Source organism: Caretta caretta, chromosome 16 (assembly GCF_965140235.1).
Source record: "Caretta caretta isolate rCarCar2 chromosome 16, rCarCar1.hap1, whole genome shotgun sequence".
Lineage (NCBI taxonomy): Eukaryota > Metazoa > Chordata > Testudines > Cheloniidae > Caretta > Caretta caretta.
Window position 1 is genome coordinate 20,521,981 of NC_134221.1, and position 22,001 is coordinate 20,543,981.

A 22,001-nucleotide genomic window follows, 5' to 3' on the forward strand; every position below is an offset into this window, starting at 1 on the left:
CGCAGCTAGTCTTTGTGTGTGTTTTATTTTTGAAATGTAATGGAAACCATTGCATTGTTTTTGTTTTAGATGGTGGATGTTGATGTTTGTGCTGTTGGAGACAGCACCAGAAGAAAAATGGATGCCCTGACAGATAGTGCAGTTGAGATTGTCCCTTTGGAGCTCTATGATTCAGCCAGAGCAAAAATAGCTGCTAATCTACAATGGATCTGTGCTAAAGCCTATGGAATAGGTAAAATCACTTTCATCGGGCAATCGTTCTTGTCTCTCTTTTTGCCCTTTTCATTTGCCCTGCCATCCCACAAAAATTAAGTCAGTCTTAAATAACCTTTGCTTTCATTATCAGTAATGTGTCAAACGTATTTCCATGTAATAATCCAGTGTTTCATGATGCATCTAATAAGAATAAAACAAAGAATCAGAATAAACTGGTGTATCAGGAAATCTGACAGTGAACGCTATCTATTGTCACTATGAATGATTTGTACTTCCAAAATCTTATTGTTTTTAGTAAATAGGATTTTCCTAAACCGAGCTTTTTTGTTACCACCTGCAAACCTTTAGCTCCTATAGGCCTCAAAGGCTTTATCATGATTCCTTGTCTCGTCATCTTTGCAGATTGGTGCTAGGAACTTGATGCTGTTTTTTAGCAGATTGTCGTGTTAACTTAAAATTAAAATAAAAGAAGCTATGTCATTTATGAATCTGCCTGTAATGAGTAGCAGACTATTCCTTTTTTTCAAAAATGCGAACCAGTCTAATTTGAGTTACAAATGCATTTATCTACATTCTAGAGTACAGGGGAGGAGGTAGCATGTGATAAAGGAAGGGGAGATACTTTTATAAACTGGTCTTTGTCAGAAACCGTTGAAATCCAAAGTGTTTTCCTATGGCAATAATAAAGATTATGTTGGAACCTTGCAGTACTTTCATAGGCATCTGTATCTACTGATTTTTTGCATTGCAGTAGACGTGCTTGTATATTATGAATTTTTGTTTGCTACCATTTGAACATAAATAACCATGCTGTATATAAACTTGATAGAATACTTGTCTTTAGACAAAACATATCAAAAAACATGCAAAATCTTGTTTTGGAAAATTAGATAGCCCTGTTAATCTAACTCTAATTTGCCAAACTCTAATATGCTTACTGGATTAACACTAGCTTATTTTGTGACAGGGCTGAGCAAAACAATACATTCCTGTAATTAAATATTTTAGACTATTTTCAACAAGAATATTGTTTTCTTTTAGTGTTTTCAGAACTGTCAATATTTTCTGTCACTTTTGCATTTTTCTACAATGAAGAGTAGAAAGGGGATAGTGATCTTGTTACTTTAAGATGTATTTTCCTTTCTACAGAGTGTGAAGTTATTGCATTTTATGAAAGGAGTAAAGGGTAAAATAACAATAGTATAATTATCTAAACAAAAAAATTCTGATGCAGCCTTTGGGGTTGTACATGTAATATAAATGTTGACTACTGCTACCAATATTAATAATTGGAGACTCATGAAAACTAAACAGGCATTGTCCTGCTTGAATGTATTTCAAGTGCTTCAGTTGTTTGTAATGCCTCATTAAAAACATTTTTAGTGAGTAGAAATAAAACATGCTTTGCAAGTTATAGAGGTTCATTGTTTATATTTTGGCTTTGTTTCAAAAGGCAGACCTAATCCTGCATTAGGATCCACTAGCATGTATCCTGTGGTGCAGAGGAAGGATGACTGGCTGCCTCATGTTTACATTGGCATTAACCTCTGTGGGACTCCGTAGGCTCAGGGATCTGTGCTTATGCCTTAATCCTGCTTCAATTTGCTAAATTTGTAGCGTATACCAGATAGAGAACTAGCTGCTGTTCAATCAGTTGGCCTTTTCTACACTAAAAACTTCTGCCAAAAATTCTCATTTTTATTAAAAACAATACAGCATTGCCAGTGATAGACATAGCGGGAACACTTGTGTAGAGAAGACTCCTGTGGCTGCTGGCATTTTTTTCCCACTGTCATTTAGACCTGCTTGGATCAAATGTAAATAAGAGTTAAATGTCAGCAACAGCAGGAGCATTATTTTAACTAGGACTTTCATTGTTGCTACCATTGGTTGGCTTCAATCGGACTAGTTGCAGTGTGTAAAGTTAAGCACATGCATAAATATTTGTAGGAGCTGGACCTGAGTGAATTTTAGTTAGGTTTTGCTGTGGTCTCTCCACACTGTAATGAAAATTAAGATAATTTTTCACAGAATTATAAGTTGCATTTAAAAGAAAAACTTGATGGTCTGAAATATAGCATGCAGAATCTTTGATCCAGGAACAAATGTGCTTTTTACAACACTTCTGTGGGAGGATTATTAAAAGTAGTAGTTTCAGGTCTGTCTCGTGTCTCTCAACTTAATATCCTTTAAAACTGAATATTTTCAGGCTACCCATCTATAATAGATCTGTCTCTTTTGGATTCTGCTATTACTCGGTGGATTTTTGAGGGGAGGTATAGACAGGTCAAGATAATTTCATTTGGATTTTTGTTATGCTGACCTGATTTGTGTATACAGTATATTTTACATCATTCAGAGCAGTTTTGGTCAATTTGGTAGAAGAAATACACAGTTTCCGTTTGTAGATTATAAACAGCATTTTTATGGTCCTGAAATCACTCAATAGACTTCCTTCATTTTTTTTTTTTTTAAATGAGTACTTAAGGAGAAGGTTTTTTCTGACTTTTTCTGATCTTGCATATGCTTATTCAGGTGCTGAATTTTAATCACATGAGTCAAGTTTAAACACATGCTTAAATTTTTGCAGGATTGAAAATTTTAAATTGGATTCCAATACTGATCATGTAATTTGTCAGCAGTATGCTCACAAATATCAATTTTAGTTTTTATTTTCCAATATATATTGCATTGTGTGTGTATGAAGTGATTCTCGTCATCTAACTTTGCGGTGCTTATCAAAAATGATACTTACAAAAGAAGAAAATAACTTTTGGGGGCATGACAGATAATTTGGAGTTCAACTGCACCTTTGTACCTCAGCACTGAAGTACACATGGATCCTAGATTACACCCTCTCATGAAAAGGGGGCGTGATTTCATGATGTACCCCCTCTGGAGTTCGCTTTTCACTGTTCCCCTTCAATGGAGGGGTTTGAGTGGCCACAGATCATAGCAGCCTAGGCACTACACTAATACTACTACTAATAGGAGCCTCATTCTCCCCAACTCCATGCACCTGGAGCACTTGTGGAGAAAGGGCTATTCTTTCTGCAGAGGAAGGAGTTGAGCTGTGCGGATTGTCTCTGTATTGCTGTCCCTCCTGTTTCTGACAGCACATCTCCTAGCTGCATCCCACAGTGAAATTGGGAAACAGCAGGGGATGGGGCTGTGGAGGGTAGCATTTCTCCTGTTCCAGTTGTCCCTGTTCTCTCTGCCCTCCTCACAATTTGGGAGTCCTGTCTGAAAGAAGCCAGGATGTGGGTACAATATTTAGTTTAGTAGTTCTCTGAAGAAATTCAGAGGTCTGTGTATGAATGTCTAGATGATTTCTGACAACAGTCCTAAAGGATACCTTATTTAGGTGTAATTCAGTGGATCAAGGATGAAGTTTGACCTGAACTGAGCATCCTTTTTGTCAGCTGAAACCAAACATTAAAACTGAATTGTATTTTGTTCATCATGCCAATGATTTTATTGACACAGGTACTTCAACATTTCAGGATTAGAGTATAAAATCTGTTCATGGGCCTGCCAATCTGAAGATACTTAGAAATATCCTAGACAGTACAACTTGAAAAAGGTTTTATTTTTTAACCTGTTGTATTTCCCCATGCTTCTAACCAGATACTGTGCACAAAACTGACTAAGTGGTTAAGCCAACAATGGAACTTTGTCTTCATATAGTGATACAAAAAAAAGTTGCTTTGTATGTATGTATTTTTGCATTACTTTGCTTTTTCTGTCCTAATCACGATCCATCTTTTTCTACGTTGTCTTCAGTGACTGCTTTCCTCCATGGCTTTATCTCTTGCCTTACATGATGCTTGTTCTTTCTCTATTGTCTTCTTATAAAATCTGTATCATACTCCATTTCTAATTTTACGCCGTTCTCCTCTACTCCTCATTCCCACATGCTTATTTATTTTTATGATGGCATCCAAGGATCTCAATGAAAATTGACTTTACTCTGCTGGTGGTTTAGAGATACACAGGAAAACATCATCCTTGCCCCAAAGAGCTTAATTTTAGTGCTTGACTACACAATGGGTTAACGCGCATAACAGGCCTGTGATTTCTAAAGCACGCTGATGTGCTGTGCATTAATTGGACTGTGTAGATCTTGCTGGTGCATTCTAAAGTTTACTGTGTGCACTTTAACATAATGCTGTTTGAAAAAGTACTACGTTAAAGCGCACTAGGAACCTTCAGTGCACACCAGAATGGTCTACTCGGTTGAGTCAATGCACAGCACATCAGACCAGTTACTGTGCTTTAGAAAACACAACCCTGCACTGCGCATTATCCTACCTCATTGACAATACCTGATAAGTAAATGTAACAAAAAGTGGAGAGAGGGAAAATAACAGTGATAGGATTACACTGTTACCTAGGTTGACTATATGCTTATGGTTCCAGATCACTTAAACTTTTCACATTCACATAAATGGAGCTTAAAAATTTTCAAGACACCTACTTAAACATTATACAATGCACTAGGTGAAAGTCAAGCCCCACTGCCTGCAAGCAGCTGAGATTTCTACCACTGCTGTTTAGTGTTAGGCTGGCTAGTAGATAACTGAGAAATAAGAAGTGCACCAACAGCCTCCTCTGGCTGCTGAAAGGAAGGACCTCTCTGGCTGTGGGGACGGATTTGTGAAAAAACAAGAGTTTTTGGGGGGGTGGGTGGGGAATAACCCCTTTTCTTTTTCCTTTTGAACAGCTATTTCACTGAAGTATTTACATGAATATAATATTTGAGAGCTGTGGGTACTAAAAAAGTGTTGAGTTTTGTCTGAATATCAGCTGTAACTGTTCAAAAATGTTAAAAGGGAGATATTGAGAACATTAAGATTCTTGTTATGCCTGTTTGTCTGGTTAGGAAATAATGAGAAAGTTGTCCAACTGTCTAGAAGCACAGAAGGAAAGGGGAATGGGTGGAGTTGTTAGTCATTTTAGGGGTGTGGCTAATGGTTAGAATAAACTCTCATTGGATGTTGAAGAGGGGAGTAGATGGAGCTGTGAATTTTTATGCAGGCTTGGTTTACTAGAATCTAGAAAGGTCAGGAAGGTGGGCAGAAGATCTGGCCACTTTTGTTTTATATATAAAGTTGTCAAGGTTATCTTATTGTTTCATGCTTCTGTGTTGAATTTACAAGGTGATGATTTCTCAGTCTAACTATAGTAAACATGAAAGCCAGTGATCAGTACTGCAAATTGGTTAATGTTTAGTGATTTGCCAAATGTTGGTGTATGAATTTATCTGAATTAGCATGGCTAAAGTTGAAAGAAATGGTAGGAGAAAAATTGAATGGACTAAAGTAATGAAAATCTAATTTGCAAGTAAAATGTATACACCATCAAGAGTTAGATGGATAACAAAGAGTTTTGCTCATCTGAAAGTGCAGGGAATTTTTTTTCATATATTTCAAGATCAATCGGGCTGTTGAATGAAACTTTTCTATTGAAAGTAGAAGAGCAGAAAATTGATGAGATTGTTCTGCAAGTGAGATCTCTTTATGCCATTGTCTTTAAAAACATAGCTGTGATCGTTTAAGCCCCTATCTTGGGTTTATCATCATCATCATTCAGGAACAGTCTGTGATGGTCTTTAGTACCTAAAATATAGCAAAGATCAATTTGTGATTATGCCTTAAACTGACAGGCAAAACTCGAACTTGATAAGAAATTTTCAGCCTTTGTTCATGCTAGCACAAACTGAACAATTAAAAAAAAATTAGTGGAGCACTTTGCCCTTGATACATTCTTCTAGACTAATGTAAACTATCCGGACCGTTACTAGAATAAGAAATAGGAAAAACAAAAGAAAGAACTAATAGACTCTACATTGACATTTGTTGGTGGAATGAGGAATAACTCAGTAATTGCTATATGCATCTATATAAGAAGAATACGTTGCTATTTAATGCTATCGATTCTTTATCTGACAAGAAACTTGTAGAATACTGTGTTTCAGTTCCTGAAGATGTCATCACAAATGTAGACTAGTATAATAAGGAGATCTTTGCTGTTTAACTCAAAGGATGTAAAGTTTGCAGTTGTCATAAACTTCGATGTTTGAGTGCTCAACTGAAGTCACTCGAGTGCTTTTGAAAATCCCGCCTTAACTTTCAAAAGCAATTGAAGGAAGTTTTAAAGGAACTTGGCAGTCTAAGGGTGCTATTTTTGCAGACTCATTGCTTGATTTAAACAGTAGGCCACATGCTGAAAAACACTTGCCAAACAGCAGAGTGAAATGGACCTGATCTTTGTCAGTTTTATTCTCAGGGCTCTGAATAGCAGCAGTCAAAACTGACAAAATTGGTCAGTTTTCATTTTGCTGAGTCTTGGAAAAACAGTGAGCAGCAATAAACCTATTGGAGCTCTGCAGGTTTAGTAAGACAACTTTCCAAATGTAAAGTGACGTAATATTATCTTCATAACTCTCAAGATGAGAAGCTTTAAATTCTTAAATGAAAACTCAGAATCTACAAAATAAATGGAAACTTTCCTTGGTGAATGTCTACTTGCTAAGGCTAAGTGCATTTTTTTCAAACTCTGGCCTATAAAAACGTCATTGCCTCTGTTTAACAGATGGAAAAACAGAGCAAAAAAAAAGAGTCTTGGTTGGAAGCACTGTAGTCTGGTGGCTTACTCAGAGGACTTGTAAGGGAAGGGTCAGACCTGGTTCCTAATTTTGGTTCTAGCAGTAGTTGCTATGACCTCAGGCAAGTCAGATAACCTCTGAGCCTTTGTTTTCCTGTCTGTGAAGTGGCAGTAGTATTTACACACTAAATAATGTTTTATGGTGCTATATAGGGGCAAGTATTACTGGTAAATGTGAAATGGAGCTTCTGGTTCCCAGCTCCATGCTAAATCCACTAGATCATTAGGCTTCAGAGGTGGCATCTTCAAAAATACAAATTTATTAAAGTAGCTCTTTGCTATTTTGCAAAGATTCTAAATTACAAAACATTTTTCTGAATATTTGTGAAATTACTACAATTTCATTGAAGTTTTACATTTTTAAAACATGCAAATTTCATGGAGGAAGGAAGTCCACAATTAATATTTTATCCACTTTACTTCTATCTGCATTTGTACTTTTTAGTTTGAGCACCAAATGCCATAAACATTAACTTTATTACATTTTGACCGTAAAATTGGATCTAGGTCCAGTCCACATCACTCTTGAGACTGTGATAGCAACATCTGTGTACAAGGTTTCTAGCCTGGTTTCCCTGACTGATGTGGATAGGGTTTTTTCCCTCCCAAATAACATCATTATAGAAGACTTAGAGAAGTCTATAATAGGGTTCTATAATACAATTATAAGGACAAAAATCTCTTCTAATTGGTCAGGGAAACATGCAGGAATGACTTCAGACCATAATATGGACACGGCCTTAATTGCAGAGCAGGAGTGATTAATGCTTTATTGCATTTTAATGCAGCTTAAAGTATACACATGCAGGGCTTACTTAAATTATTGTGTAGACTTACTAATCAGTTAAAATTTGATATAAAATGAAATTCTTTCTTGGATTTTGGTTCTCTATCCTGCCAGTTTTTCATGGTACCACACCTCAAACAGCATTATACTACTACCTGCATTTGTAGTTTAGATGACAATTCAGATGTTTCAAACTGCTGCGTTATTCCTTAACCATGGGGGGGGGGGAAGAGGGTAAGGAAATTGTATCTTGTGGGGATGGGAAGAACCTGGAAAATGTATAGCTGGCTGCTGTTAAATTTGAAGTTATTTTAAAAGTTACTTAAGTAACTTTAAGTGATCTGTTGTATACCAAGTGATTGATTTAAACTTAATACTGCTCACTTTTGGGGAAAAAAACAGATTTCATTAGCATGTGTTAGAATAAAAACTTTCTAATCAGGAATAATGCAGATTTACTTTTGAGTATTTCTTCGGTGAAAATAGCTCGCCTATCTTTCTGCTATACTCACTGGAACAAGAGCACTTAAGATTCTGTGCTGCTGAGACTTGAATGTTAAAATAGATTATTACCTCATTATAACTCCTACTTGCATATCAGATTGAGAGAGATCAATTATCTTCTCTCCAGAGTGGGTTGTCTAGCAGCTTGTCCATGTAGTTATGCAGACAGGTATCCCCTTGTGAGATTTGCATAAAATCAACGTATGAGGGAGATCCAGCCATCTCTTTTTAATGTAGCACATTGGATTTTTAGACAAAATAGTGGTCCCAGAACATGCTGAATAAGTGACTCACGCCCTCCCCCCATCTGATTTTGCAGATTGAACACTATAGTTCTACATATTTCTGTAAGCAAACATTGTTTTTTGAGCACCTAAATTTGACTAAAACTAGCAATTGGGAGACTGTGAAATCCTCTGCCATTATATTATTAGGAACAACTGATCAAAAAGTTTGATATGCAAAACAAGTTATTTGTGCAAAATTTTATATGTAGCATTGCTTGTTACTTGAAAACTGGCAACTTTGGGGATTAATATGGTAGTATAGTGTTTTGGGTTTTGTTTTTTTTTAAATACACTAAGTGTTTGGGGCTTCTTGTTTTACAAGGGTATACGTTAGTTATTAAACTAATGAGTTCAAATTAGGATTTTTATACTGTATCTTAGATCTAATAGTTTTAGAGTTAACATTTTTTTCTTCTTCAGAGAAGTCGGAGGCTTTGTCTACACTACCATTTATGCCAACAAATTTTATGTTTCTTGGGTGTGGGGAAAAAAACACACTTCTGAGCAACATAAGTTTCGCCAGCATAAGTGCTAGTGTGCACAGTGCTATGTCGGTGGGAGAACTTCTCCCACCAACATAGCTACCGCCGCTCATTGGGGTGGTTTTATTATGTGGATGGGAAAGTGGCTTTAAGTGGTGTAGCTGCATCGGTACAGCTGTGCTGCTGTAAGCTCGCTAGTGTAGACGTAGCCTAAATGCATTCACAGTTTAAAAATGCTAATATGTGTAAAAGGACACTTAGAAAAAGTGAACTGGACTGTTTGGTTATCTGACTTGTACTTGGCTATTGTGTGTTAAAAAGCTGCTTATGAGCACTGGAGCACACTTTTTATTAAAAAAAAAAACATTGAATATTTTAATGGGGAGGCAGAGTAAAAATATATATGGTATTTTAAAGTTTATGCCACTATATGAGGGGTTGTGATGGGAAAAGGTACCTTAAAATTTTAGAATGTTTTTTGTGTTGTTTAACACTGTACCAGTAGACTAATTCAATTGATCTAATTGTTAGCATATTCCCCACATTTGGGAGGTGTATGAATTTTTGAATCCATAAATATTGTGTGTGGATGGGGGAGAAGGGGACAGGAGGTGTTTTTGTTGTTGTATATGGCTGTGTGCTACATATAGAGATAATTGGCAGTTAGAGATGTGAGATTTTGACTTGTTAGGTGATCTGGCCAAGAGGATGCACCGCGTAAGGGTAAGGAGAAGAATGAAGAGAAGGTCATCAGCTTGGGACCGCAAGTTGCCGAAGGGGAAAACGTGTTTGACGTCTGCCATATCTTCGCTTCCTTCAATGACGCTTTTGTCCATGTAACTGATCTCTCTGCCAAGGAAACCATCTGCCGAGTGACTGGTGGTATTCAGGTGAAGGCTGACAGACGAGTCTTCGCCCTATGCTACTATGTTGGCAGCCCAGGATGTTGTCCAGCGGTGCAAGGAGCTGTGCATCACAGCCCTTCACATGAAGCTGCGAGCTCCAGGTGGAGATAGGACCAAGACTCCAGGACCTGGTACCCAGTCAGCCCTCGGAGCTCTCGCTCATTCTGAAATGAAGATTGGGAGCATTGAGGATATCACCCCCATCTCCTCTGACAGCAGTCGCAGAAAGGGTGGTCACCCGGGTCGTCATCTGTAAACCGTGGCTGGCTTTTGTTTCATCATTAAATCAAAGAAAAAAAAAGGGTGGTGGTGGGGGGGTTGGACCTTAGCAGTGATGTTTGCTAAGGAAGACAGTCTCCTAGACCAAGGAATAACCTAAATTTGTAATAGTGTGATGTTGCTAGGAAAGCTTTTATTGCCACATGTTTGAGATTAATACTTTAAATGGTGCAGAGCCACAAGGGTATTATTCGAATCTTCTGAAACTCGTGATAGTAAACATTATACCATTCATTCTGCATCACATTTTGTCCCACTTAAGTTTTTTTAGTTTCCAAATTTTCTGCTTCATTAATCAAGCTAGTTACTAAGATTCCAGTATTCTTCCAATGGGTTTATTTTAATGATATCCACAAGAACAGTATAAAGTAAATCTGTATTATAAATACAAAAGCTTACATTGTTACAGTTCTTAGTCGTTGACTCTAGCTATGAGAGTTGCCAAACAAATCCTGTAAAATTGGTTTAAATTTATAAAGTATCTTGAGAGACTTTGCTTCCAAATCTGTTATTACTAGAATCAGTGGTTAAAAATCCTGTTGAGTTGAATGGCTGTAATATTAAGTCTATCAGGAGTTAATGTTGCCGATCGTGATTATATGTTGTATGTTTCTATGTGTAATTTGTTAAAACTGTGATACGCCTTAGCATTTAGGCATTAAATCGATTAAACTTCCTTGGATTTTTTTCTGAAGGAATAGTCTTACTTCTAACTCTGATATATATGGTACAAAAATTCCTAGAAAACTAGACTGGACAAACATTGCTATGGAATTAATCTGTAACATTAAAGAACAGCACTAAACCTCAAATGATTTTTGGTAGTATGTGCAGATTGAAATTATTTCTAGCTTTGACCTTCATGTTCATTGTTCAGAACAGCAGACAGTGATGTTTTTGGATGGGCTGTAGACTGCGTACTATACTGCCCATCATAAACTGAGGCAAATTAATTCTTCCAATTAGCTTTAAAATATTTTTCTTAAATTCAAACCAAAAATCTTAGGATGGCATTATAGAAAGCTAGGTAAACAGTGCTGCTGTACCTTAAATTGCTGAATCTGCAGTCTCTTTAGTCAGATGGGGACTTGAAGGGATAGCATCAAATTGAAAACTACTCAGTTTCAGAAGTGAAGGGAAAAGTAGTTTCAGGTACTACATTTATTGTGGGCCCTTCTGCCAATTTTTGTAGTTGTACAATCACATTTTCATGTCTTTGAAATGTTTTTCTCTTCTATTGCCCTGTCAAAACCCACCAAAGTTGTGAAGCTATATAGGGCAATCAGTGAAAAGAGCTATACATAAAGTGCTTTCAATTGCACAAAGAAAAAACAAGCAGATTTTTCTGCAATCTTTTATAGTAATCTTAGATGTTACTTGTAATGATGTTGTAAAATAATATTAGGAAACTATTTGAACTGTCTGAATGCGACTTAACTAGAAACAAGGAGAGCCAGCACTACGTGACCAGCCAAAATGGTCTGTGGACCATATTTTGAGAAATGCTGATTTACTGCATATTTTTATTTCGGCACTGGATATCAGATGCAGTTATGTTTGTATAATTGTTTACACACAGCACAAATACTCGGTTTTTTTAAACAGTGTACATGTTATGGATTATAGATAATTTGTGAAATCAAAGTTGTTTATAGTTTAATATTGAGTAAAGATAAAAACTATAGATAGCATTTGCGGGGGGAGTATGAGTTAATTCTTAAGAACTGGAAGAGTTCAGTGAATGTAAATGCATGTGAACAAAGTACAGAAATTCTGGAAACTCTGAGGGTATACATTTTTAAAATTGTTGAAGTTAATATAGGGAACAGTCTTCAGGGTGATTAAAAATAACATGAAATGCAATCTATATTTAAAATAATAGAATGCCTGACTTTTTATTTATAAAAACAAAACCAAAAAACTTTCAAGTTGAGAAATTGTCTTCTCTGGGACTGGAGGCAATCCCTGTTACTGGTGGCTATTTAAAAGTTGTTTGCATCTGATCCAGTGAGCCAGATTTAAATTGCATGGATTAAAATGGCATACGTATCAAAAAATAATCTGTTTACTGCTATTACAGTAGCATAACTAAGGCTGGGTATACTTTAGAATTTTTTTTCCTAAAATTTTCCCCTATTGGTGTAACTGATTCAAATCTATCATTGGTAGCAACATCATTGAGTATTAGCGTAGGCAGGGTTCCAGGTGGCTGTAAGGATTTTAAACACTGTCATGTAACCCTGCCTAGACACAGTGATGATAGTATAGGTGATCACTGGTGCTTTGTCTATCCTAGCACTGCTGCTGTGAAGCTGCACTGATAGTAGCAAATGTAGGAATTCTAAGGAAAAAAATCCTACTGTAGACAAGGCTGAAGTCTTCTGCATTCATAATTTAAAATGTATGTAAACTACTGTGCTCGGGGTCCCGTGTTCAAGTTTATAAAAACATTAACATGTGGAAACTCTGTTTTCCATGCTGAAGGCAATGAGGTGATCATTGGAAATCCCAGTTAAATAACTTTTCCTTCACATATTCATAAAAAGGGCTTCAAGAGAAGTATGGTTTTAGCTTCCATGCCTTCATTATGTTGGGGAAAAAAGGGTTTAAAAAAAAAAAAAGTACCAAAGCGAAGACTAATCTATTTCTTAAACAATCTGTAAAGCAGCTGAGACTTTTTTTCTTTAATCAGATTCTGGGCTTTCTTTGTAACTGCTTCTATTTAAGCTTTACGTACGTTTCCCGTCACATAACCCTTAATCTTGGGTTAAAGATTTTTTGATCCTCCTTTTTCATATGATTGTGTCCACCCCAACCCCTCTTAATAATTGAGCGCTAAAATAATTTAGAATAAAGTGGAAACATCTTTACTATGAGCAGGTGCTTGTGGATGCTGCTTGAATTAACCTACAGGTTTGCTTTGAAACTGTATTTTGTACATCTGTGATAAACTGCATCTATAGCCTGGATGCTCTGAATAAATATGTGCTTAGGTGCTTTCCTGAATTGAGGCCCGTGTGATTTAAGAGAGAGAACTAGAAGTGCATTGGTTTTTAATTTTTTTTCCCATTCAGTATTTTTATAGACCCAGTTTGTTTTTAATGTATATGTTTTCTCTCTTATGTTAGTTTTGAATTCAGGTACAAAGTTTATACTTTTCTTACAACTAAATCCACTTATTTGAGACTCTTCCTCTTTGTTTCAGATAATATCCCAGAAGAGCTGAAGGACCCATTTTACATAGACCAGTATGAGCAAGAACATATTAAACCACCTGTCATCAAGCTGTTGCTGTCCAGTGAGCTATATTGTCGTGTCTGTAGCCTCATTCTAAAAGGGGATCAGGTGGCTGCTCTGCAGGGACACCAGTCAGTGATTCAGGCTCTATCTCGGAAAGGGATTTACGTCATGGAGAGTGATGATACCCCTGTGTCTGAATCTGATCTCGCCTGTGCACCAATCAAAATGGTTAGCTTAAAGTTCAGAGATGGATTTAATCATTAAATCTCACCCTTGACTTTGGGGATAGACAATGGAGTAAAGCACATTTCACCTCTAGGTGGCTGGTCTCAGCAGTTTTTCATGCAAATATATTGTAAATACAGTTAATATGTAAAGGTGTTTATTTCTTGATGTATGTTTGACTGCAAATACTTTTTGGTTTGCTCCTTAGAGTTCTCATATGGCAATGATTGATGCTCTAATGATGGCATACACTGTAGAAATGATCAGCATTGAAAAGGTGGTTGCTAGTGTCAAACGTTTTTCTACGTTCAGTGCCTCAAAAGAACTACCCTATGATCTGGAAGATGCAATGGTTTTCTGGATTAATAAGGTAAAGCTGATATTTAGAAAGGTTTGCTTCTAGAAAATTGTAACTTCTAAAACTGTTTGTTAAAAAGGGCTCGATTAGTGCTTTCTCCATGTTTTGTTAGGCTTCCATTGCTGGAAATGCCCTCTTCTGGTATGGAAGAAAACTATTTTTAATTATTTTAGAATGTCTTGGCTCTGCACAGTGACAGTGAGCTAACCACCTGTATTCCTAGAGTTATACGGATAGTAGTTATTGCTTCCTTTTTGTGCACCTGCAGCTTTTTTAGATTTCTTCCTTGTTGGCTTCCTCATCCCCCTCCAAATGCAAATCAATATTTGCCAAGAGGAAAGGGACAAGACTAGTAGGGGAAATGCATTTCCTTTTTTTTTTTTTTTTTAATGGCACAATGGTAGATTTTGTTACCTTTTCAATATAAATTTAAAATTCACAGGATGTTTACTAATCAAATTAGAAAATAGTGCAGTTGATCTGTTTCCGCCTAAGCTACTCGACAACTCTTTCAGGCACACTGTGGAAAAATATATATTTTTTAAACATTTGTGTTTTAAAATTGTAAATGGAAGTTGAACCAATATTTATTATCAGGTTAGAATCTGCCAAATAGGAGTTGGAAATAAAATTGATTGTAGATACTAACATACCAGATGATTTTTAGTAGTGGAAACTGTTGCTATTAAAAATACTGCTAATGATGCAATTTTTAAAAGTGTTCGGAGAGAGGGGTTTGGAAGAGATGGCCTATGTTTGTTTAATTTTTAAATCTGGAAGTAGTATATGCAACTTAAAAATAAAAATCGCTTTTCTAAAGGGAATCAGGTAACTTTGTGAAGTTATATTTGTTTGGTAGATGAGGAAAGCATATGGTTTCATGTTCACTAGCCAGTTAGATTTGATTTTGAATATATTCTACTTCAACCACTTATGAAACTTTTCAGAGGCTATCAGTTTAGAGTTTATGCGTGAAACCCTTGAGTAGTAGTTTCCTTTACATTCCACACTTCTTCCTCCCACAGATTTTAGTGCAGTACTATAAATCTTGTATTGGATAAAAAGTTAATAGTAAATCTGGCTCTCAGTGTATTTTTTTTAATAAAAACAAATTTTCAAGAAATCAGGAAGCTGGTCTACATAACTGTTAAAGCAAAATTACTTCTCAGATGTTTTTATTTGCGCAAAACTTTTATTGAAAAGTAACTTCTCGGGTTATTAATCTGCAACTTGTTCTAATAACCTTTGCATTCTGTCAGAATTGTGCTCTATTGCCAATGGGTAAGAAGTTCAGCTATATAGAGGAATGGGAAGAGACTATTTAAGAGATTTGGGAACAATTCATTGCACTTACTGACCCCTGCTTTTGTTCTTGAACAACTTGTCTGTCTGTGGCTGCACTGAAACTATTTACAGAGAGTCAGTTTCTACAGTGTCAATTTTATAGTACAGGCAACCCCAATACAACTAGAGGAGAATAGTCTCCTTTGTTGTGTAATAGTGGTATACACAATGAAAGATGAAAGTTAATTGAATTATTATAGTTTATATTGTAGAAACATACCTGCCTCTCTCAGGAGAACTAAGAATGTAAATTTACACTTACGTTTTCATTTCTAAGGATTTATTTTAAATACATTTGAACATTTTTTGGAAGAAATTACTATGTTATGGCTATATTACTAATTAAGCAATTGTATTTGCAAAGCGGTACCTTATGTCGCTGCAAAACTTACCTATATCAGTGGAATGTCAGTTGAATTCAGAAGCAGAGTTTAAAAAAACCCAAAATCATGGGTAGTATGAGTCATATTTCTACAATGGTGGGAAATAAAGATTGATCATTATGTTAAGTGATGACTTCTGGAAATTGGTATGCAATTGCTTTTTTATTCTCTTTTCCCAACTATTTTAGGTGAACCTTAAAATGAGAGAGATAACAGAGAAAGAGGTCAAATTAAAACAGCAATTACTGGAAAGCCCAGGTCACCAAAAGGTAAAATATATTTAGTTTTCTTAGTAGCTGAATTATGAATCTTGTCAGTTAAAACTGAAATCATGATGTGGAATCGGATATAAATGAGTTTCAGTACTTTTTTTTATAAAATTCATATGAGGCATCTTCCCCAGTGAAATTCATTTGAGATTTTGTGTATACAGTTTGTTTTCTATTTATCTGCAATGCCCTTACTTCCCTTTAATCCTGTTAGTGCCTTTTGACTTATCATTTTAAGTTCTGGTTAGAATTGAAATAGCTTGTTCAAACTTTGAATGCTGTGATTTTGATAAATACAGTTCAATTTCAATACCACAAAACATACAGCGTATGTTTTTGAAGTCCTTTCAGGCACAGATTCTTTGTGCATAAAATGACTATAGCAAGGAAATTCAGGAGGTTAACCTATCTCTAATAAGTATGTTCTAAGCAGTCAAATGGTATATTTGTGTATGTGTGCAATTTTACCCTGTTCCCCCTTAACTTATGTCACAATGCACTAATGTTGCAAAGATATAGTACACTTTCATTACTGGAGAACGTAAAATGGATTTTCCTCAAATATAAATAAATATAATACTGATAATCTCAATTTATGTCTTAATGAATCCTAAAAATAGCTTTCCCATACTTATCCCTCAAATTGGCACTGTTGAGTAAAGTGATACAATTGTAGTATGCATAAATGAGGCAAAGATGTTTTACTTTCCATATTGAGGAAGAGTTACTATTTTTTCAGATCCTTTGACACAATAACATGCTTCAATTTAAAAGATTTATGTAGTTTTTTTAACTTACAAGTGGTCTTGAGGATCCTGTTACAATTTGGCTATCAGTTGAACATCTTGGATTTCACTGTAATACTTTAAAACTGATCTTTTGGACTAAAATCCCTCTAAAATATGAAAGTGTTCATTGCTTAAGTGCATTTAAGTATTGCTGTGTATAACTTGCTCTGCTGATGTTCCTCTCCTATTCCTACATTCCTTTCCTTGCTTCCTGAGCAGTCTCCTTCCAAATGGTATTGGAAATTAGTACCTGTAAGTGAACTCCTTTTTACACCAGTTGTCTTCCACAAAACCATTGCTTTTAAACTTTTTCAGAGTGCTTGCTTCCATTAAAATGCTGGTTAGACAAAAAAGTTAAAAACCTTTCTAGTTAAGGTTTTTGGAAATAAAGTTTAGTTTCCATAACATGATTTTACATACTGTACATACAGCATAATCATCACTATACAGCATTTCAGGACTCCAGAATTGTGTTAAAAATACAAGTGAGGGATAGGGTGAAATAAAATTACAGTAAGAGAAAATTAGAAGTTTTCGGAATTGTGCTTTTTGCTCAAGGTAGACAATTATTTATTACAGCACTAAGGTGATATAAAAACTGGTCAGTTTAAATTTAATAGGTACTTGAATTTTTTAGTAACTAATTAGATGCATTGCTTGCACTCCCTCATATAATGCTTTGTAGTTAAACTTTGCTAAAAAAAATTCAAACTATTTATTAACTTTCTATTTATTTAACAATAACACCCTTAGAATCCTAACTCAGTTAACAGAAGGCTTGAGCCTTCCCTTGCTGGTGTTTACTCCGTTGGTAACCCAGCAAATGTAGGACACCATTGTCCAGTGAGGTGGGTTAGAAGACATGATGGTAAAACATTTGAACACTAAGTTACTGCAGCTGGTGGAAGTGCATCCTTGGTGACTTAATGAAAGTAGAGGCAACATACTAGGGAGAAACATAAATTACATATTTTTAGGCCTGATCCAGGGAGACTTTCCTTCCACCTGTTGGCAGAAGTATCTACATGAAAAGAGATTTTTAATGGAATTGAACTTACGTTGTACAAATCTACTTGCTTTTGGCTGGGGTAGCAAGTTATATGAATAGGCCCTTACCAAATTCACGGCCATGAAAAACGCATCATATACTGTGAAATCTGGTGTGTCCCCCCCCCCCCCCATGAAATCTGTGTTTTGTGTGCTCTTACCCTATACTATACAGATTTCACAGGGGAGACCAGCGTTTCTCAGACTGGGGGTCCTGACCCAAAAGGGAGTTGAAGGGGGTCACAAGGTTTTTTAGCGGGGTCATAGTATTGCCACCCTGACTTCTGCATTGACTTCAGAGCTGGGTGGCCAGAGAGCAGTGGCTGTTGGCTGGGCCCCCAGCTCTGCAGGCAGTGCCCCGCCAGCTGCACCACAGAAGTAAGGGTGGCAATAACAGACCATGTCATCCTTACTTCTGCGCTGCTGCTGATTGGGTGCCCAGCTCTGCAGGCAGCAGCGCAGAAGGGTGGCAGTATTATATCATGCTATCCTCACTTCTGCACTGCTGCCTTCAGAGTTGGGCTCCCAGCCAGCAGCGGCTGCTCTCCAACTGCCCAGCTCGGAAGGCAGCGCCACCACCAGCAGCAGCACAGAAGTAAGGGTAGCAGTACTGCAACCTCCCCGCAATAACCTTGCGACCTTCTCTTCCCCCTTCCCCCCCCCCATTCCTTTTTGGGTCAGGACCCCTACAATTACAACACTGTGAAATTTCAGATTTAAATAGCTGAAATCATGAAATTTATGCTTTTTTAAATCCTGTGACCACGAAATTGACCAAAATGGACCTTGAATTTGGTAGGGCTCTGTATGTTAACATTCTGTGTTCTCCTGTTCCTCAGTTCCTCCTTGGCTGTGATATCCCTTCCCTATCTCTTACAGTATTTGCTTTGTTCATCATTTTCATCATCTAGGGAGTATGGGAACCATCATCTTAGTTGTAAGCTGGAAAGAGCGCCAAATTTGGGAGGGACAGGCACAGTAAATGCAGTTGCTCATCCCTCAGTCATTCCTGTGTTTCTGCAAAGAACTGCTGGTTTGGTCAGTCCCACACACACCATTCCCATATTTTATTTGTTTGAGCCAAATATGAGGTCCAAATTAAATTATTTAAATATCTAAAATAAAGAACTGTCATAGGGTGGTCAAATCTGTACTTTTACCCTCACACCCATGACTTGTCTGTCTGTACCACAAGTGACACTGTAGCCAGGTGTTTACCTAGTGCTTCATACCCAGACTAAAACAATGGTACTTCACACTAATGGCTCTTTGTTTAGAAGTGGCCTGAAAAGTAAAATAATTTGAAAGATCCTAAAACAGGAAAAAGTATGAAACTTTTAAAATCTAGTGCTGATCATATCTATAGATGATCCTTAGCTTTCCCTGAACCTAAGTAATGTGTCCAGAAGACTTTCTGAGCTATATTCTCTGGTCTGAACCAGAAGGGTTTGATGCAGGTCCAAAGGGATATACAAAGGTGGCTGTAAGTTGTCTTTTCCCCTTCCCAAGCCTCGGTCTGCCAGGCTAGTTGCTGACAAATTAGAATGGCCTTTAGGATCAGCTGGATTCAGGGATAGGTGGCATAAGAGGGGCAGTGGCAACCCTAAATTCCCATACACTGTGGGAATTCTCCAATGGCTGGATATGCTGCTTTTAGTGTTGCTTTATGCTACCAGACTTCATTAAACAGGTGGATTTCACAGGAGAGTTAGGGGCCCCTATTTTTCCTGCCATAATGATGTTGCAGTCACCAAAAAATAGATTGAAAAACCCATTTCAATTAATTATTTTATAAATATTTTCATTTTAGGATATAATATTTTATGCTTAATATCAGTCCAAACACATGTTTGAATTTGACTGTGCTTATCTGAGATTCATGCTCTGTGCTGCATCAAGAGAGCAGTCAAAATATCTGTATTTCATTAATACCTAAAGGCACCAACTGAGATTGGGGCCCTATTGTGCAAGGCATTGTACAAACACATAACAAGGAACAATCCCTGCCCAAAGAACTTGCAGTTTAAATAGTCAAGACATGCAAAAGGTGTGAGAGGAAACAGGCACAGAGAATGGAAGTGACTTGCCCAAAGTTTCAAAGCAAGTCAGTGGCAAAGTGAGGAATAGAATCTCCTTGACTACCAGTCCAGTGCCCTGTAGATCACCCTGGACTGTGTGCCATCCATTATGTCACTTTCAATGCTTTAATTTTATAGCAGGGATACTCCACTTTATACTGAAATTAAACAGTCATTTCAGCACGGAAGACACAGGTTTAAGAGAATAATGGATTGAAAATAACTATTTAGAATGGAGTGGATCGTTCAGACTCTATTTTTTATTGTGAATGTAATGTCTTTCACGCCAGTAAAGGAAATGAGGAAACCTGTAGTTTGGAATGCTAAGGATTGCTAATGACTGTCTTAAATGTAATAAAATATATATATATATATATTGGCACTATATTTAAAATGGATATAAAACTTCTCCATTTTAGTAGTCTTAGGTTTAAAGAGAAATCTTTGAAGTTCACCATTAAACTGCTTAACTCTACTGAATAATGTGTAAATAATACACTTTTTAAACTAACCAGATCACCTTAGTATAGGTACTCATTTTATTTGATTTTGCAACCACATTTCCAGTGCATAATAGATTTGATTGTTTCATGACTCTGATTCTTCATCATCATCATCATCATCTTACTATTTCTTTTTGTGTAAGCCTGATCTGATGCATGCCCTATCGCACTGCATGCTGGAACCAGTGGAGTATGCGCGTGTGGTACAGTATGATTAACATTATATTACATATGTATGGAGAGCTCCAGGCTGGGGAAAAAACAAATCTGCACATGGTAAAGAAAACAAATGTTCTACCAAAAAAATTAAGATAGCTTTGCCTACAGTGTAGCAAATATTGTTTACCTCTCTCTTCATACAATATAGATATTATTTAACAGACTTAAAAAGCTATATATCCTTTGCAATGGAAACTTAAAGCTAAACTTTATGTATTAAATAACGTAACTTGAAATATGCTGTCACCTAGTTAATTTCTTACTTTTTAATTTGTTATTGAGTGACCTTTGTTCCATTGAACAGAATTTTTCTCAGCCGGTGCCATCCTCAAATATATATATATTTTTGTAGAACGACACACCTTTCCTGAGCTGTCTTGCAGAATGTATAGTATCATTCAGAAAAAAAATGTTTTTTAAAAATAAATACGTTTTATGTATATGTTTAGAGTAGAATATAGTGGCATAGTAGACCAGATTATAGTAGTCAAAATAGTTTCTCAAATGTAGATATTTTTTATGTATAAATGAATATTTTCATTCTAAAAAGGATTTCTGCTAGGATTCATAGTGTAATAATTTGTGATGTCATTCCATTAATTAGCTAGAACTTAAACAGCACACTCTTAAACTGCTGAGGTACTTTACTAACCAGCATGTGACTTCTTAATAATATTAACATTAAATAATTTTTAGATTGGAAAATTACCTAGCAGGAGTTCCAAATGATTTTACTTTCTGTAGTTAGATGACTTTGAGTAGTCAGCTCCTACTTCCCAGAATCTTTAGGGTGGGGTTTTCAGAAGTGCTCAGTATTGACTTGAGCTGCTCATGCTGAAATCTTTGGGAGTTTTGCCACTAACTTCTGTGGCCTCTAGTTTTGCTGTCATTTCTGATCACTTTTGAAAATCCAACCCCAAATTTCTTTTTCTGCTGTACAAAACTCTGTTGATGAAATTTTCTATGGTATTCAGTGTCCATTCAAGAGATGTTTGATCCAGATAACTCCTTGCCTGTGAGGTCTGGGTTGATATTAGTAGGGGACAAATGAGAATCTGACACCCTTGCCATGATTAAGTTTTGCATTGGCTTTTCAAGTTTTAAGTGGGTTTGGCCTAGTAGTCTTTGTCTTTTGTATTTGAGCTGTTGCATTCACACCTCTAAGTGGGTGGAGCTTGACTTAATCTGCTTTTAGTTTAGGTTAGATTTAGTGTTGGGGAGTGCTTCCAAATGTTATGGAAAAATGTTAAAAAGTAAGTATAATAGTATTCAAACTTGACTTCCATTGAGGGAAGAGGCTAACTTTCTAAATGATTCACAGTAGATATAACCAATTAAAACTAAAGATGCACCATAGGGTATTTCAGTAATTATTCAATAAAACATTGCACCTCTTATTAGCATAATATGACTGTGTCTTT

General features: G+C 36.4%; 1 protein-coding gene and 1 pseudogene across 3 annotated transcripts in view; both read left to right on the forward strand.

Moving 5' to 3' along the window:
• The window catches only part of CAMSAP1 (calmodulin regulated spectrin associated protein 1), a 46,383-nt gene that overhangs the window by 891 nt on the left and 23,491 nt on the right, over nucleotides 1-22,001 (forward strand). For 2 of the 3 annotated variants that reach the window (XM_048823220.2, XM_075120568.1), the window contains 5 exons: nucleotides 70-232; nucleotides 13,332-13,594; nucleotides 13,800-13,961; nucleotides 15,865-15,945; nucleotides 16,953-16,985. In XM_048823220.2, coding sequence (XP_048679177.1) covers nucleotides 70-232; nucleotides 13,332-13,594; nucleotides 13,800-13,961; nucleotides 15,865-15,945; nucleotides 16,953-16,985 — 702 coding nt within the window. Of the gene's footprint in view, nucleotides 1-69; nucleotides 233-13,331; nucleotides 13,595-13,799; nucleotides 13,962-15,864; nucleotides 15,946-16,952; nucleotides 16,986-22,001 lie in introns of those variants that run through there. The other variant, XM_075120567.1, reaches the window with a different exon arrangement.
• On the forward strand, nucleotides 9,638-10,820 carry LOC125623600 (small ribosomal subunit protein uS11-like; annotated as a pseudogene).